The 19,638-nt window shown below is 36.2% G+C and overlaps 1 protein-coding gene across 8 annotated transcripts in view; it reads right to left on the bottom strand.

Moving 5' to 3' along the window:
• The window catches only part of EVI5 (ecotropic viral integration site 5), a 75,462-nt gene that overhangs the window by 15,269 nt on the left and 40,555 nt on the right, over positions 1-19,638 (bottom strand). For all 8 annotated transcript variants that reach the window (XM_015636165.3, XM_015636166.3, XM_033516401.1 and 5 more), the window contains 3 exons: positions 18,861-19,007; positions 16,015-16,110; positions 4,860-4,955 (listed from right to left, as the gene is read on the bottom strand). In XM_015636165.3, the coding sequence (XP_015491651.2) occupies positions 4,860-4,955; positions 16,015-16,110; positions 18,861-19,007 (339 nt within the window). The remainder of the gene's footprint in view (positions 1-4,859; positions 4,956-16,014; positions 16,111-18,860; positions 19,008-19,638) is intronic.

Here is a 19,638-nt window from a genome sequence, read left to right as displayed (position 1 = left end):
ACAGAAGTTGCTTTCACATAACATTTCTGCATCTAATCAAAGGCAACTTCTGTGAAATACTAGTAATCCTGGTCCAGCCTGGAGGTATCTAACCACAGTACAACCTCACAGTGTCTGTATGCTCCTGTCATTTATATTACATCAGTTAAAGCACATGAACTGGAAGGTCAAAGTGACAAAATAGACTGATCACTAGGCCCTATTTCTGCTGTGTCAAACACAGGGTAACCAAGCTTCTGTACTTACTGACAAGAATAACAAAAGCTGTTTCACAGAAGCTGCAGCCTGTTGGGGCTGCACAATGAGAAAATATATCCCACTAAGCTAGAAGTCAAGAATGTTGCAGAGGTAGCTTTAAGAATGGGAGGTAATAGGAAGAAGAAAGAAAATGCTAAGTGGAAAGATTTCAATTAATGAAAAGAAAAAATGGCAACCAAACACATGATTCTGAAAAGGCAGAGTGTCTAAGACTAGTACATATTAAAAGCTCTCAAAGAAGTTTACATCATGACTTCCTGTTTGTGATGATCCTCAGCATTTCAGGTTTTCACACTAGTTTCAGCCTTCAACAATAAAGTCCTAAGTCACAACCACCTAACAACTTTGTGCCCAGTAAATTACAAACTCAGCCAATAAGGAGGAAAGGAAGTACAGCACTTAATATACATGACTTATCACAGGATTAGCTACTGGATAACAAGAAATACTTCAATCTGAGTGTCCTTTCATTATGCATCAGCTGTTCTTTGAATACTGATAGGTTGTGTAAAAGATTACAGGATAGCTGTCAGTAACTTTCTAAGGAATGAGCATAAAACCAGATATGTTTACTGAAGTTCAAAATGTAAGTAAATAATAATTGATCTGCATGTTTTTGATTTCTGAGTGACGTTATGGTTGCACTGAGGAATTTAATAATTAAGTCACTATTTTAAATAACATTACAAATTACAGTTAATATTTATATTCCAAACCATATTTGGTTGTTCAAATCAATGCAAAGAAAGAGGTGCATGTAAATAGATTTGAGATGATGTGCATAGATCCATAGAATTATTAAGGTTGGAAAATGCTTCTAAAGAGTCCAACCATTAACCCAACACGGCAGTGTTCACCAGTAAAGCAGAAGTTTACAGAAGTCTAGAGTTTAGTAAAGCAGAAGTTGACAACTTCTGGTTATAATGTTCTCAAAGCTCCAAATTTTGTCTGTTCTCCTGAAGTGTTCATCAACTACATGTTTAAGACTTATTCTGAAGTAGTTAATATTCAACTCAGATTACCATGCTACAGAAATCCTCTGGTTAGGTATAAAAGGAATCAGGCAGGCAGCTTCTTAAGACAAGCCAAAAGTCCAGTAATTCCATTTATAGTTATTTTACTGTATTTAAATGGTTAAAAAAAAAGGCATATTTTTCTATTTAATTACCTTGTACATTTAACACCAATGTGGTCATCGGTTCAGTTTTGGGTGCCATACTACCAATCTCCAGTATGTGCAGTGTTATTCAGTAACAGGAACACAACTTGAATTTACTACAAATAAGTCTTCTTATAATATTATTTGAAGAATGACTGTAGCATTACTACTCCTAGATGAGTAATAAAAGCAGCTGAAATTTATCCTTTAGGCTGCAAGCTGCATTATTCTTAAGAAATATGCAAAATTTTGAGCTCAGAAAAAGATGGCCAATTTAATTTTATTTTTAAAAAATTTTGCTTATACTTACAAAAACTTCCAACCAGTTGTACTTTGTAAGCTGAATCCATCAATTAATCATTTGATACAGCATGCAGAGTTCCAACACATAGCTGATTTAGGTTACCACATTGAAATGAGAGAAATATCCGAATACTAAGAGCCAAACTTCTCTCACCCAGAAAGTCAAGAGATGGTACAGCAGCAGCTTGTTGCATTTGTGCCAAATCCCATCCCCAACACAACTTTCAGTGAACAATTCAGCTTTAAACACTGGGTAGTCATAGTGATCCTCTGCTGTCTTTATTGGTGTTCCTCACTGATAGTCTAGATTTGCCCCGTGCCTGGTTACTAGCCTGGTTTGCAAACACTTATGGAACAGCAGACCTTTCACAAGAACTCTGCAATTAGGATGGATTATGCTGCATTTAGGACTGATCATGCTGCTGCCACAACTTAGTACCATCACTATTGGATGGATGGTATCACAGAACAGAATGAAAGTATGGAGCTCCTCCAGGCTCCACTGACACAGAAACAGTTACATTCACACTGTTGGCAAAAGACATAAAATAGTGTTTATCCAAAGGCCAGAATATGGACTTAGCCTGCAGTTTGAATACCTATCCTGTTCAATACAGGATTTGGTCATTATTTTGTTCCATCCTTCAGATGGAGAACCTGCAACTTATCCGGTGTAAAAATGCATTGCTGGAGAGAGGAAAAAAAAAAGTTAAATAAATAGTATCAACATTGATGGCCATGCCAAGACATTTCATCTTGTTTCACACATATCCTTCCCACTCCTACCTTAAATTATAAATTGTTCTTTAATTAACATTTGCATTTATGTGCAGTTTAAAGTTACACAGTTACAATATATTAGAAGGTAACCATACAGTCACCAAGAGCTCTGTTCCTTTTCCAGTGCCTTTTACATGCTAACCAGTTAGGAGCTTGTGGTCAGCATGTCACATACACCATCACCCTATCTTCAGGAAGATACATTTGTAAGTGTGTAACGTTTCTTTTAGCTTTTGCAGAAGTAGAATCAAAGCAGCTAGCCAAAAGAACATAGTCATTAGTGGATGTATGCATGAAGACACTTAAGTACAGATTTAATGAAGTTGTTTATTTAACTGGCATTGACTGAATTATACTTCACCTAACATTTACCAGTTGAAAGCAAACATTTTTGCCTATTCCTGTTGCCATTTCCTTCAGATTTTGCTTTTTGAAGAAACACTGCTTTCCCCCTTAAGATTTTATTTTAAAAATAGACAGATAGATAACATTAAGGGGGGTAGGGAAAAAGAAGTTATTAGTAAACAAAGACTTAAGACTTGAATAAAGTCTGTGTAAAGAAACATGCAGAATGCTGCCAAGGTAGCACACATCTATTACATACAGAGTTTCATAAAATCATAGAATGACTAAAGTCAGAAAAGATCTATAAAATCATCATGTCAAACCATTTTTTCTTACTGTTCCTATATATCCTAGAATGATTTCCTTTCTATAGTGTTTACCTAGTTTTGAAATTAAAAATTTAGCCACCACAAAGCACTTATCTGGAAGAGGAACGATTCTACATGGAATTACCCAAACTCTGCCATTGTTGAAATTCATGTTCTTCATAGCATTTCCTTTCTGTCAAATTGAAATGCTGATAAAGATTCGACTAGACTGAACTGTTTAGGAAATCACTGGTACTACTTAGAATTATCATTATTCTGTGACCTTAGGAACCTCATTTTCTTCCCGACCTGTTCACATTAACTTATACATATTAAAGATGTATGATACTGCTTGCCTTCATGACAATTCAATTGCTCAGCCAGGCATACAATAAATGATTGTATAGAGAAAATCATGCAACAGCTTTCCAAGAGTATTTCTACTTTTCCCCCACAGCAGTGTTTCTTACCTTTTAAACCTACAGTGAGCAGAGGAAAAAGTCAGTACAGTGCCTTTATTTTGTTTGTAACACAAAAATACACTAAATACCTGACTTTCTTGGAATTCTTAAAGCAAGCAATAAAGAAAACTAATTAGAATGCTTTAATGGAGAAAGCCAGGTTATTGATTTTTTTAATCTGTATTTAAGTGAGCTTAATGATTGGCAAAGGTGCTGGACTGGTGGCCCTAGAGACTATCCTCCATCTATAGCATAGTGATCTATAGCATAGACAACATTCCAAGATCCTCAACTGTGTTATAAGTCTCAAGGGATTGATCCTAAAAGCTTGGATCTTCTCAGATTGTTATGAAAACACTATCTACACTTAAAGAAAAGATGTGTTTATTTAATAAAAGCAAAAAGGCAATAAGCAATTAGGTTGAATTGCTCTAAAATCCTATGGATTTAAGCAACACTCTCAGAGCTGTGTATGAAAAGGCTAGAAAGAGACTCTACTGCAAAGATGACCAGGCATTTTGCACATGATGGAGTATTAGGTAAAGACATTTCTTCACAATGCAGCACAAACTGAAATGCACCACTGAGCACAGGAGTTACATAAGCCATTTTGGTTTCAAGACCTTCTGATCTTTTTAACAGAAAGTTACTACAACTATTAGAGCAAGGAAGTTTGAAGACAGACATTTCATAGATTGAAGTGTTTGGCAGTTTAAAACTTAAAAATCTGTTAACTGATATTAAGCAAGCATCCTTTTTTTTTTTTTTTTTAAGCAATCTCAGTATACCACCACATAAAATTCATTTTCTCAACAGCAAGAACCAGAAAATTTATGCAGGGATTCTTCTACTTGCGCAAATGAGGTTTAGTTTCTAACTATAGTACCCTTAATAGCTGTAGCAAATAAAGACATAAAGGGGCTTATTATCATGTATGTAGTTCCAAATGGAATAAATGCAACACAAATACGATCAACTCATGAAATTAAGGGAAAACCCAAGATGGAACATAAATGCCAACCTCATTTAATGTCAAATCACATAACTAAATATGATTTTGTTCTCTTACATTCCAAGATAAAGGCAAGATTAATGTATAAGAGTTTTTATTGCATTCATTTAAAATAACATACTTCAACAAAAACAGGTACTACAGATGTAGTAACTATTAAATAAGCAAAACCTGCCACAGGTGAAAGGACAAAAGGTACAAGTGATCAGAGACTGTAGTATAATATCACTTACCTCATGATGAAGCTCAGCTATCTGATCTTTCAGTTCTCTGATGTACTGGTTAGAATCAGATTTATTAAGCTGCCCTTGAATTTTTCCTTCTTCTTTCTGTTTTGGTTAAAAAAAGGAATCATATTCAAATTATTCAAAGATCTACTATATTAAAAATCTTATTTTAACTGTCTGCATATTTTTGTCATGAACAGAAGCTATTCCCAGATACCACCCGGTGCTTTCATTTGGTTGAAGTTACAGTAGGTATCTAGAGGTGACAGTGGCTCAGACCAAGCTGATTCTCTCAATAGTACAAGGCAGGATTCTGTGGAGGAGCATGAAGAACTAACAGCTTCACAGGTGGAGTCCACACCCTATGTACATGAGATTGCGTTTTAGTAAACCACTCCTACAGAATACTATCAATACATGGAACATATCTTAGTGTACTTTATTTTCACTAATGTACAGTTTATGTTTAGCAACAAGACATTTCCTTTTGTCTCCGAGTGAACAAAGTAGTTCTTTCCTTGCACTGTGGGACATGCACTGGCAAACACTACGTAAGACAAGCTTCTTTCGGCCTGTAAGAATTGTAACATCCAAAATATTGTGGTATTTGTCACATAGGAGTTTCAGAGAGTATAAATGAAGAGAGGAATGTCCCCTAATACCACTCCTTCAAGAGCTATACAGAAAAATTGGAAAGTAAAAAAAAAAATAAATAATCCAAACAAAACTAGTAAACAAAAATAGATATAGGAATATGACTTTTCTCTCATCTGTCAATCAAATGCAGCTCCTACATTTCAGGATGCTTAAAAATATTTCACTTGCACTAAATGCCTGCAGCACTGCTTTCCATCCTTGTCCCTAAGGGACATCCTAATGTGACTGAACCAAACTTGGCAGATCTGAGATAAATAATCGCCCTGATGAGAAATGCACTCCATGTCTTCTACTTGCTGCTAATAACAACTCTGCTCTTGCCTTTTTCTAAAGAAGTAATTTCTGAAGCAGACACCACCTCTAGAGAATGCAAGCATCTTGGTTTTATATAGTTCTCTACCTTGATTGTAAATCACATACAAGCAATATATTACAGAAATACAAATTTAATGGGAATCTCTTGTTTTTCTATCTATAGCTCATTTTGCTGAAGTTTTAATTACACTTGAAGAAAGCAAACAGTTTACTTCAACAGCCAAATTGAATGTCATTAGCAAAGAGAGATTAAATACTTTTTAGAATGAAAAGTGTTAACTGTTTGTCAAAATACAAGACAAAAAGCTATAATAGAGACATTCCTTTAAAGCACCCCTCTGAAATATAAACCTAGGACAAAACTATGAGGAGACACAACATGCTACCTTCCAAACCCTTTTGCTGAGTGAAGAGAACAACGTAGAACACTGTCAGTATTGGCAATATCAATGCAACATCTGTTTTTTAAGGCTTTGTTTTACATGCATTGAGTTATGCATTGCAAAATTGCTCAAAAATGATTTTGTCATATTCACTGTTAATTCTCACAATCATGAGAACATGAAGAACAAGATTCTTTAATGCATAATTCCATCCTGAACCTAGTTTCCAAGGTAACCTACAGCCAAAATTGCACACATACACAAGTTCCTGTCCTAAATGGATAAAAAACCCCAAATGTAGCCTAACCCCATCATGCCTCTCTACAAGAATGACTACTGGTCTATGACACAAAAGCAACATAACCTGCAGACTGAAAACACATAAGCATATGAAAAAAATCTTCCTTACTGTCAGACACTTAGATTTCACACAATGAGCATGACCCGATCTCTTGAGGTAGCAGGAATATAAGAGAGAAATGCTGAAGTCCTTTCCCTCTGTTTGAAACCTTGACTTTCCCATTTAAGCCTCTTACTCTATGGACACTACTCTGTCACTACACACTATGCAATCAAAATGCAACAGTAAAACAAGGTTTTAGGAGAAATAGAACTGAGGTGCCATAGCACTTCTAAAACAGAAGTGCAATAAAGAGCTGAGCTTCCATAGAAACGGGGTGCAGAAGAGGCCGTGAGACAGGCACTTCCAAGGTCAGTCCATAGAAACTAACAGCAGAAGCAGTAACACATGGGTTGGGTCTGGCATTCAAATAGCTGAAAAGCTGTTCCCGTATATCATATAGGAATTCCACACTTCCATTACTTTTAACTGGTGTTATAGTTACTCTTTTATTTTAGAAATAACATTGTAAAGTTAATGCAGATATTACAGCATAATTGTGGGTTATTTGCTGTTGGAAGAACTGACTGTAGCTACAGTAATTTAGAGCTGAATGGAAGGCATAAGCCTAGCTTGCCCATTATTACTAAAAGGCAAGTAAGTTTCAGTTTTCTTTTCAGAACTACAGATTTTTTAGAGCTGGCAATTCACAAAATAAAAAAAAATAACTCTGCAATGGCATTTTCTACAAACATACTTTTAAAAAGGCCATTCTGTAATGTCCTCTTGCAATACTCAAAATGCAAGCTGATCCTTTTAACTTGCTGAAAAAAAATCATCTTCCTATTTAAATAATCCCATGTTCTGTGGGCAACCAAATCTGTCTACAGGGGATGAATTGGAAGGATGACATAGAAAAAAAAATTAGGACAAGGTATCAGAGTCTTCTTTACAGCTGCTGGTCATCCCCGACCAACAGAAAAATATAGTCTATTAAGTTGATCATGCCACTGTCTTTTAAAGATTCTTATGCAAGTGTACCAGTAGCAGTATAGCTCCAGTGCCAGTAGCAAACCACTGGAAAACATGCAGGAGTCAGAGAGCACAGCATTAAAATGTATTTTAATTTCTATCAAAATAATCTAATTTAAAGAATAAATAATAAGTAGACAGCTGAAAACTTATATACATCTAATGAACAAAACAGTCCTTCAAAGTTTTATCTGTCATATTATGATTTTTAAGTTAGCCAATATGCTTTAATACTGTGAAATGAGACTGATATGTCTCATCAATACATATATTTTTAGACAAGTACAAAGTATTACCATGATCTTCCAAATTGTTTAACCTTCCAGTGACATTTCATGTTAGAAAGTGATCTGAACTTAATGCAAATTTTAATGTGAGGAACTTAAATTTGGTCGTAATATTCTTTAACAGTAATTTTTTCTTAGGGGAGCTTGACACCACCACCCCTCAGCCTCCTTTTCTCCAAACTAAATAAGCCCAAAATCTTTAGCCACTCCTCACAGGACTTTTTTTTTTCAGCTTTTTCACCAGCTTTATTACCCTCTGGACACACTGAAGGACCTTCACATCCTGGATAGTGCAGCCCAGGACTGCACACAGTAGTCAAGGTGAGGCCATACTACCAGTTACTACACAGTCACACCAACATATGAAAAATTAAATTGCTTCCGTGCAGTTTAATTTCCTTTAATGCCTCCTGTTGTGGCATTTACTTTAGTAGGAACTGGACATGTAACTCTGCACTGCTTGTATACTGTGCTTGAATAGTTTTGTATTACTGTGCTTGAGCAGCTTTGTACTTCTGAGGAAAGCACTCAGATCAACAATATGGGTTCAAAACTGAATATTAAGACTCCACTTAAAATTTGTAAGTCTTTAAGGCATGAATGCCACACCTTTTAAAAGAGAATAGCATAAGCACAAAGTAATCCCAATGTTTAATTTTTAAAACCTAGAGTTATACACATAGGATGTGGGCTGCTGGTTTGGTTTTTTGGTGCTGAGAGGGAGCACTATTATAGCAAATCTGTGATATTTGGAGAAGTCACAACAAAAACTAGCTGGTTGCTAGGCAAATCCAAGTCATTTTAAATTTAAAATAAATATACAGAGAAAAACACCAGAGAACATATCAATAAGCAAATTGTGGTTATTATCAGAATTGCAAAATAATGAAAGGTAGCCAATTCTAGAATTTAGGAATTTGTTTAAAACATCCTGCAGTCACATGTGAATGAATCTCTCTACACCCACATCCCTGGCATACTGCATCTGCATATTGGCACCACTGCAATGCCTACCACCTCCTCTTCCCAGAAGGTTTTTAGAAAAGCAATGCCAACTGGTATTACACTGTAATTAAAGATGCATCATCTCAATTTCACTGTTTTTGAAGATTTTTAACTGCTCCTTTTTAGTGTCTTCTGGCAGACCAGCTCCACCAGGGTTAGAAATCTGTATCAGGGTAACAAACACCCTCGTGGCAGGTATCACCTCGACCCTAGGGACAGATGCTTGTAGCAGTGTACACAGCCAATACACAATCCAACCCCCTGCCCCAGAGGTTGTGCATACAGTGGGAGTAGCACGGGCAGCAAAGCAGGAAGTGAGCTCTATAGATCAAAAAAACCCTCTGTTAAAACAGAACTCACTTAGGCCCCTTCACAGTTTTGGAAGCTCTCACCTCTCTCATCCTGCTGTGAAGTAGTAGAGTGACTGTACTTGTGTGCATAGCAAGAGTTATACTGAGAGCTCCTGAGAAGAAAAATCCGCACTCCAAAATTTTGCTCCTTAAAATGAGGAAAAATTCTGTCCACCAAAAACTATCAGCTGAGAATTATGGTTTTCATATCACACTTAAATACTCTTTTGTCTGGTTTTCTAAGAGAAAAGCATCTTGTGAAGAAGCACCAGCTAGTCTCAAAAAAACACCTGATGCTACTGAGAGCTCCTGAACATGTGTAGACCTTTCAAACTCAATCAGCATCAGGCCAGGATGTGTAGCTGGCAACACAAGAGTGAAGGGACAGACTGCTTAAGAAAAATGCTGATTTAAAATACCTGGAATCATTACTGTATAATGGCCTCCCAAAATCAAGTTTGGTACTCATAATAGAAAAGGGTTTATACAAAAAATAAATAAATCACCAGAAACCACCTGAAAAACACTGGAGGCCTTAAACCAACTTTTCCTCCTTAATCAGAGTTTAAGGTACAGAAGATTAGTGTAATCAAATTGCAGTTGCAGATGTTTTATCCCAAGAGGAGTACAAGTTTTCTGAAACACTAAATTATCACATCAGATAGGAAAGGAAATATCCATCAATAAGAAAATAAGCCATTTTAAATAATAAAGAAACATCGAGGGTTGTTTTCATTTTAATAACTATGAACTTAAAAACACAGAAAAAAAATGTTTACATAGGCAGTCAAAATCCAAGAACACTAGACAATTGCTGTTCCTCAGATAACATCATTACTAAAAATGACTAGAACATAGGATGTTTCCCTAACACCCTTAATTTGATCTTTTCTGACTTAGAAATATTTACTTGGTAACAACTTGCCTCAGCCTCTTTTCAAGAGAGGCTTTAAAATTCTTACTTTGTGGCAAAAGACATTGTATTAAAAATGTAAATGAAGTATATTCAGAAGGGTAGATGTGGTAACTAGTGTCCTTTCAGTGACTTTACAGTGACTCATTCTAGACTTTCAAAAAACACATCACTAACATCACACACCACTATTGATAAGAGTAAAAAAAGTGTTTCCTGTAATTTGAAAAGATGGAAACAATTTCTTTACTGAACAGTCAGTACTTGGAAAAGTTATTAAACAGAGGTCATAGAAAGGCTTCATTCTAAAGAAATAGTGCTAAAAGTTTAAACTGTGGGGAGATTACTAGGACAATCATGGATTTCCTTTACAGTTGTTCTCAAAGCAGCTTTGACCGGGTTAGAGATAGAGTAAACGTGACAAAATTCTCTGAATCTGCCAGGAAACACAGCAGCAAGAAGTGATGTTACTCTCTGTCCAGATCAACCTAACAAAAAGAAGAATTAGTTCTTACAGATATTTTTTGCTTTAAGATTACTCAGATGTAAAACTAGTTTTTATATATGCTCTATAGTGCTCAACTCAACCCAGCCATGGGTAATTTTCAAAGGGTACTACATGTCACCAGCCTGCATATAAATTGAGGGAAAGGGATTAAGCTACCAAGCAGAGGCTACAGCTGCCCCACTCTTCTTCCTCAACCTACCTACACTTCCACTGGTCTAGTGCCCCTCACCCTAGGCAGCTGAGTGACTGCAGCTTGTAAATGATTTAACCTTGCCTGCATTTTTCTATTCTTCTTTCAATTACTGAAGGAAAAAGCTTAAAAAAAAACAAAAACAAAACAAAACAAACCCAACTTCAGTGAACCAAGAGGACTGCCCATATGCAATCAGAAGGAACACTTGCTTATTATTAGGCCAGTAATATTTGCTTGCTGCAGTTTGAAGCTCTCAGTTCAGCCAAAAAAAAAAAAGGAAAGACTATCTTCCTGAGGAAACAAACTTGAAGCTTTGCTGATTTACTATAGACACAGACAATATCCATTCCTTGGCTCTTTTCATCTTAGGAAAGGATGAGACAATCAGGATCACACTGTGTGCAACCTGACCAGGACAAGCCATTTAGTTGTAGGGTGTAAATATCTAACCTTAGTGAGAAAGTAAAAGCTGCACCTTGAATGCTGTGTTCCGTTTTGGGACCCTCATACAAGATAAGACAGTGAGATACTGGAGCACGTCCATAGAAGGGCAACAGAGCTGGTTTGGAGCCTAAGGCTTACAAGCAGCACCTGAGGGAGCTGGGGGTGTTTAGTCCAGAGAAAAGGAGGCTGAGGGGAGATCTTAGCACTCTACAACCATGCGAAAGGTTATATAGCAAGGTGTGGATCAGTCTCTTCTCCCAGATAGCAAGTGAAATGGCATGAGGAAATGGCCTTAAGTTGCCTCAGGTGAGGCTTAGATTGAATGTTGGGAAAAATTTCTTTATGGAAAAGGCTTAAAACATTGGAACAGGCTGCCAAAAGAAGTGGTTGAGTCATCCTCATCCCTGGAGGTATTTAAAAGATGGAGATGTGTCACTTCAGATCATGGTTTAGTGGTGGACTTGACAATGTTGTGTTAACAGTTGGACTTGATGATCTTAAAGGTTTTTTCCAATGTCAATAATAGTATGATTCTATGTATGCTTCTCCTCAGTGTGGAAATACAAAAAATAGCAGTCCAGTCATCCAAAAATCCATCCTTCATCTGTTAATAAATTGCTCAAATATCCTGTTCAAAGTCCAGGAATCTACTAAATATGTCTGAGTTGTTTTAGGGAAGGGATGCCATTCAGAGAGACATGAATAAGCTTTAGGAGCAAGCCAATGGGAACCTCATGAGGTTCAATAAGGCTCAGTGGAAGGTGCTACACCTGGATCAGGGCAAGCCCCCATATCAATCAAGGCTGGGGGATGAATGAATCAAGAGCAGCCTCACCAAGAAGGACTTGGGGGTGCTGGTGGCCAAGACTGGACATGAATTGGCAATGCATACTTGGAGCCCAGAAAACTAAACGTGTCCTGGGCTGCATCAAAAGCAATATAGGCAGCAGCTTGAGGGAGAGGATTCTGCCCCTCTGCCCCACACTTCTGAGACCCCACTTGGGGTCTGCTGGGTCCTCAGCACTGGAACAACACAGGCTTGGTGCAGTGAGTCCAGAGGAGGCCGTAAAGATGATCAGAGGGCTGGAGCACTTCTAGGGCAGGCTGAGAGAGTCAGGGCTGCTCAGCCAGCAGAGGAGAAAGCTCCAGGGAGACCTCGAAGCCCCTTCCTAAGGTGGCTACAAGAGAACTGGAGAGGGAGTTTTGACAAGGGTGTATAAGTCATAGGACAACAGACAATGGCTTTCAACTGAAAGTCGGTGGATTGAGATTGGATGTTAGGAAGAAATTCTTTACTGTGAAGATGGTGAAGCAACCTGGTCTAAGGAAAGCTGTCCTTCCCATGGCAAGGAGGTAGGAAAAAGATCTTCCAAGTTCCTTCCAATCCAAGCCATTCTGTAATACTATGTTTGCCTCCCAAACATAAGCTGAACTGGCAAGTGAGAGAAAAATAAAGACATGATAGAGGAGTGAACAAATGCTGACAAAGTAAACCTTTGTTTCCACGTAACAGGATTATAACATCAGGGTTTTTCTTTGTCACTTCTGGGGCTTAGTGATGTGCAACATAAGTTAAACTTCAGTTATACTTCAATTCCATGCTATTTTTGCATGGAAAGTCTAAAGAAAGAATATCCATCATGTATTGGACAACTCATTGCATTTCAATATACTTACACAAAAGTTTAAAAGCTCAGTATCATGAACTGAATGCTCAAACAAGACAAGATGACATTTAGAATATATAAAGAAATAATTTCTTAACATCATAATAAACTGACAACTTGTTGCAGAATTACATCTGTTATTGAATGATAGTTCACTCTCCATCCCTGTCACTAACCAAAACTAAGAGTGACCCAGAAACTGTGATTTAAATCTAGCATGTGTGTATGTGTGCTGTCAGATCAGTTCTTATGTGGGAGTAGTGATACTCTGTGTTACAAATTTAACATCACTGTCTTGCACCTACACCTACATAAACATTTAAAAGAAAACCTTGCAATTTAGGTTAAGCATTGCTATGGCCCATGTGGACCTGGAAATTAATCCCTTGAGCTTCTTTGAAAAGCACCACCCCCTCAAAAAAAAGGGAAGGTTATGTGGTAGGTTAACTTCCTCCCTTCATTTTTATCAGCTTTGAAACAGCATGACAAGCAGACCTATTTGTGATGCTCTGTGCATCTGTACTTTAATCTTGGTACCTATGCACCAAGACTGGCTACATGTATTTCTAGTATTAAATATTGCATTTCAAGTGATTAAGGCAAGTTCTGATTAAAAGGGCCTCCAGTCCCCACATGAGATGACAGCAATTACAGCAATGAGCTAACAGAAGAGAATTCCTCCAATGAGGAAGGCATTATCTAGATTTTCAATTTCCTTTAAAATTCTGTTTTGTTTAAGTCCTATTATCAACTGCATATTTTACAGTTTACAAGCTTTGGGACTTCAGGATTTCAAACTCCATTATTACATTTCTTTTGGTGCAGGTGTTTCAAAGACTTTTGAGCATGAGTACCCAAAAAGGAAGTTTTGATCATAAGTTTCATATTTGCTGCCAAAACACACTAGTCAAAAATACCTGCTTAGACTCTTAAAAAAATCCAAACATCTATCACAGTTCAATAAAAGCATTTCAAGTAATGTTTACAGGGTCAAAAATAAATAAATTAACATTAGAAGAACTTATTTCTGCTAAATAATTAGTTTTAAATACTATAAAGTTCACACTCAAAATCTGTATATCACAATTGAAGGAGTTATCTTTCCTGCTACTGTAAGTTTGAGATCAGATATTCACCAAAAACCTAACAGAGTAAACCCATGAATGTGAACCTCAGCCAAAAAATTACTTCATACTCCACACTGTATACAAAGAAAGCACAGCCACTCTCACTTTTGTGAATAAAATCAAGAATTTTACTAAGATCAAATTCAAGTAATCATTAGCAGCTGATAATCTGAGAATTAACTATAAAGACTGGAAATTGAAATGCACTTTGGAAAGAAACAAAAACCCTAGAATATTAAAAACATAACTAAAAACTGTGTTGTGCAAAATAGTACTTGTGAAAAGGAAGGAGAGAGGATGTGGATAAACAACTGAACCTGAGAGAGTGCAATACTATGACAAAACAGGAGCAGTGTGATCATTGGATATATTAGCTAGAGTCAAAAAATAGATTATGTTCCTGCACTTCTTTCTGTCTCATGACAAGGTATTAAAATCTACATTCAATTCTGAGATCCCAAACTTAAGCGAAATATGGAAAGGGAACAGGAGAGAGCAATAAAATGATGAAGCATGGATGGTTTGATCAGTCAAACAACAGAAAACCAAATCAGATGTATTTACACTAAAAAATGAGCACAATTTGAATTATGTGACAGCTATCAAAAAATTCCCAGCTGATCATTAGGGGAATCACCATTTCATAAGATACTGACTACATTTTGAGAGATGTGTATTAATCAAATAATGGAAGCAGGATGGTATTTGAAATCTGTGCTAAAGTAAAAATAATGCAAAATGAGTACTCACTTCCCACCTACAAAATCACATCATTTGAAGAAACCTTTAAACTTCCCCTCTATTTTTTTTAAATGTTAATTTGAACAGAAGATTGACCTTAACTTAGCTACACTTTTGTTATCTTACTAGATGATAAATGACTCATATGCAATGCTTACCATACTTCTAGATATTTCTACTGATCACAGCATTTTATGATTTAAAGAAATGATTGCTTTAACTTCCAATAAATTTAGTGCTTGCTGCACTAGAGGAAATATAGCAAGAATTCTTTATGCAAGCACAATGAAATTTATTTCTACATTCCGTATAGGAAGAGATGAAAAAGATACAACTAGTTGAGAAATCATAGGGAAAAGGTGGCTTTGAAACAATATTATCATCACTTCAAAGGAGAGATTTCAGAGGGAAGAAACATGATACCAGCACCCGGTTTTAAAAACAGTAAACCAGACAGTAACTAGCTTGTAACAGTAAAAATAACCAAGAAAAACTTTGCATCAGAATTCAGAGAGCACAACAGTATACAAGTATAGAAAGGTCAGACTACAGTAAGACATTTCTCAAAGCCAAGAAAATATAAAGCACAGCAATTTCTGGTTTTCTTATTAAGGGAGCAGCAAGTTCATGGGACAGTGAAAGCTTCGAAAGGAACTGAAAGTGTAAGGAACAGCACAGATGCCAGAGGATGCCCCTTGAGATCCTACAGTGGTGTGGTAGCAGTAAATATTTCTGGTTTCAAGATTTACATGAAGGGAGTAAGAGTTTAACAATAAATCCTTCAATACTGATCATAGCAGTAGAGTAAGCACAGAAAAAAAAAAAAGGTTGCTGGAATCAAAATTGTATGCATGTTTTTTTGGACAGAGGATGTTTTCAATCTCGTCTATTAATTGGTAAGAAGTATTCCACCAATTATAAGCAAAAAACAAAACAGAAGTCAGAGTTAAAAAGACCGTTGCCTTTAACATGGTATTTGTAAAGAAGAAATTATTAATAGCTCAAAAGTATGTGCCCAAGTTAGATTTAAGACCTCGCTTGTACAGGAATTCAGCAATACAGCATTATCCCACTTGTCAAAGGCAGTGCCTTGTATTCACAGTAGGTTAATGAACAAATACAGTAGAGGAAGAAAAAAACTCACTAAGTACAAAATCTAATCAGTATCAAGTTTCACATTTAATGCCATCACTTGTTACCTGGATTTCTAATTCAGCAATATGCTGCTGGAGTTCTGCCACAGCTGCAATGCGGTCTGCCTCACGGAGCCGTACTGCCATCACTTCTTCTTTACTCTGAAACAAGTCAGAAATGGGAGCTAACTAATACCAGTTTTAGCTGATTAAAGACTGTGCACTGCTTTTACCCAAAATCCTGAGAAAACTTAATACACTGATATGCAAACTCCTAAAGAACTCAAATTTAATTTTAACCTATAGGAGGATTATGTAACAATCTAATATAAACTCCAAACTATAGTAATCTAAAAAAAAAAAAAGAAATCTGTGCAGTTTTGAAAACTTGCTGTTATAAATTTCAAGGTCCAGAGAACAACTGTCTTGTTTTCCAGAAATATTATACTGTAAATTAAGAAAAAGAATCTGCATAGTAAAAGAAACCAGCTCATACTTTAATTTTGGACTTTATATGCATAGAAACAGCAAAGCTACGCAAGAGTTACTTATTTCATCATTTCCTTTCTCCTAAAAAAAATTTAAAAAATTAAATACAAAAGCAAATGTGTTCTCAACCTCATTTACTCCAGCTTAATCACAGTATATAACAAAGACATTTTAGAATAAAATATTAATGCATATAACCTACAATTGGCCTCCCATTGTAATTTTAACCTACAAATCCATCTATAAATGATAGGTAATTTGAGTTTGAAAAAGAGAAAAAATTATCCTGTTTTATGAGGCAAGTCCTCAAAACTTCAGAGCACACAACAGTATTATATTGTCAGCAGCCTGGTACAGCCACAGAGAGAAAGCAGTGTTAGATAATAAGGGAGCAATGCTATCAGCTAAAGAGCAAACTGTTCTGGGGAAGAAATTAGGCTCAGGTACACTTACTTTTATAGCTGACTGGTGTAACTAAACAGTATTTACTGCAAATCAGTTCAAGCACTTCAGTTATTTTAATGTGTTCTGCAAACCAACAGTACTCAATCACCCTTCATTAGACAGTAGAGCTGAGATCAAATCGAACGTATCAAAGCTTATCCATACTTAGCTAATTCTAAACATGCTATTTGTTTGGTTTTGGGGTTTTTTTAAATATTCCTGTAATGGAGGTGGATAATGCAAAGGATAAAGGACCCAGTTAACTGCATTTGTAATCAGTGGAGCCCATTTCAGAGAAATCTATCATGTGCTAGCCAAAGTTTAGCCATTCTTGCTACATTCTGTTGCATGATTGCAACAAATGAAGCCAAACCGACAAGTCCACAGGATTGCATGTATTTAACTGAAAGCTGAAGGAAAGACTGGCTTGGTTTGACTTTGGTATCAGAGATGAGTCAATAGTGCTGCTCTAGATGGCACTGATGCTTTATCTCTGAAACAGAACATGTTCTCAATAATTACCACAGAAGTTGATATGGTAGGAAAGACAAGACTGGGTGGGGGCACAAATCTTAAGTTGTAAATTCTTTAGCACAACTGATGATAAAGATGAGTGGTGAGTTTCAAGAAAAAAAATTGAAATTGAGTCCTTCCTGTAGAAGCAGTAGCTAGATAAAAAGGGAAAAACATAACAATACACACCTGTGACAAAAATGGTTGTCGTATAGGTGGTATGAGATGCAACTGGCTACAAAAATTTTTATTTCTGCTTAAGCATTTCAAGATATCTTTTAAAAGAAAAACACAGGGTCCTGAAATAACATACTGGTCTATTATGCATAAAACAACTGGGGAGTTGAAAATCCAAATATATATTTTTGAGACAGTAGAAATATTGCTACCTAGCCAAGACAAAAATAAAACTAGAACATGATTTCAAATAATTAGAAAAAACAGAAGAAAAAAAATAATCCAAGAGCAGTTATTAACAGAATCAGGAATAATTATTGTTGTTTCTGATATATAATCAAATATTACTTGTAAAACATCTTACAGTGTAAATTGTAATCTTTTTCTATTAGCTGCAAAACAAGGTTCAGGATCTAATGTTAGAATATGTCAGTGAAGATATTTCACTGAATATTGACCACAGCTACTTTCAGAATTTCACAGAATCTCTAAAGAATATGACTGGTGCTCTGTCTATTACTGTCACACTTTTCTCTAGCCCATACTAGAACATTGTTCTACAAATGTATTATCCCACTGAGAATAGTTGTATGTACTATCTCATTTATCAGGTTAAAGACATATTGCTCTATATATAGTCAACATGAAAACAGAAGATTGACTCTCAGTCCCTTAAGGATTAATGAGCACATTCAGTATCAAAAACTAACCAAAGTAAGTTACGGGTTACATGAAAAAGACATCATCGAGATCGTGATTATTAAAAAAAATCAGTAAAAATAATTTCAACATTAAAAAACAGTACTTGGGAAACCAGAGATTATGGCAAACAAGAAAGTCAATAGAAGCAATTTCTTCTAGTTAAGATTCAGTGTCTTTTTTCCTAAAAGTGATGGAGTTTGATGAGTCAGCAGAAATTACTTCTTTGCTGCACTATATATTCAGGTCCCACTAGAAACAAATGCAATCAGCAAGACAGTAAGAAAAATGAGAATCTGAAAGAGTCTGTTGTTAGAGAGTGTCTTTTTATACACAGACACTTTTCTGAGTAGAACTATGCTTTAAAGTAAATGTTTATCTTTGTGGGACCACAAAGAAACAGCTCTGTCAAAACCTCAAGTGTTTTTTATGAGATGGTAAATTCAAGATTGTACTGTCACAATCAGTAAAAAGAATTTTGGTTTTATGATTTATGCTTCTCATAAGACACAATTTTATTCAACAATGGCAGACAAGACTAAAATATACATATATTAGCACACAAGTATTCTTTTCAGGATGTTATTTACCTTGCATTCAATCTCTGCCTGTCTACGTTTTGCTTCATTCAACTGAGCCAGAAGTCCTTTGTTCTGTGCAGAAAGGTACTGCACCTTCTCCTGTAGGTTGGTAACCTCTTGCTCTGCCCTTCTTAAGTGATTACTATTGATCTGGTTCTGAAATTTATGAAAAAAAAAAAGGAAGCAAAATACATGTTAAGGAAAGGATATTGATCTAACTCCTTGAAGTCTGACAAAACAGACTTAGAGATCACTTACCATAAAAAAACTTTTGATGAAAAAGCATTCAGAGGTGTCCAAGTGTAATCAGAAAAGTTTGCATGACATTTTGTTTATGACCAGGAAATTCAAATTGTTCTTAAACAGATGACTCATTGTAAGAGCATTATTGCAAAGCTCCAGTAGATCTTTTTCCCAATTTGTTGTCTAGGTAAGGCAGATTTTGTGAACGTGTATCCTAACTGCACTATGCACCAGGAAAGATCAGGTATGTCAGAAATACTGTGCACATTTCCCTGTCCAGTGAATTCTCGAAAGCAACATGGCAGCTTAGTTGAGATCAGTGCACATGTACAAGTCACAGCATTTGTACCCGAAGCTGTGCACACCACACCACGAGAACGGCATTGCTCTCAGATGACAGCCAGTCAGCTGGAACACACACCAAGACTCCGTGTGAAACATTCAAGTGAGAAGTACCCTAATACATGTAAGCCAGACAGCAGGAGCTCTACGCCCCCTACTGACCAAAACAATATTGACACGTTAGAGAAAACTTGGAAAGGTA

Source organism: Parus major, chromosome 8 (assembly GCF_001522545.3).
Source record: "Parus major isolate Abel chromosome 8, Parus_major1.1, whole genome shotgun sequence".
In the NCBI taxonomy this organism is placed as follows: domain Eukaryota; kingdom Metazoa; phylum Chordata; class Aves; order Passeriformes; family Paridae; genus Parus; species Parus major.
The sequence above is the reverse complement of the archived record's forward strand: the minus strand, read 5'-3'. Positions and strand labels throughout refer to the sequence as shown.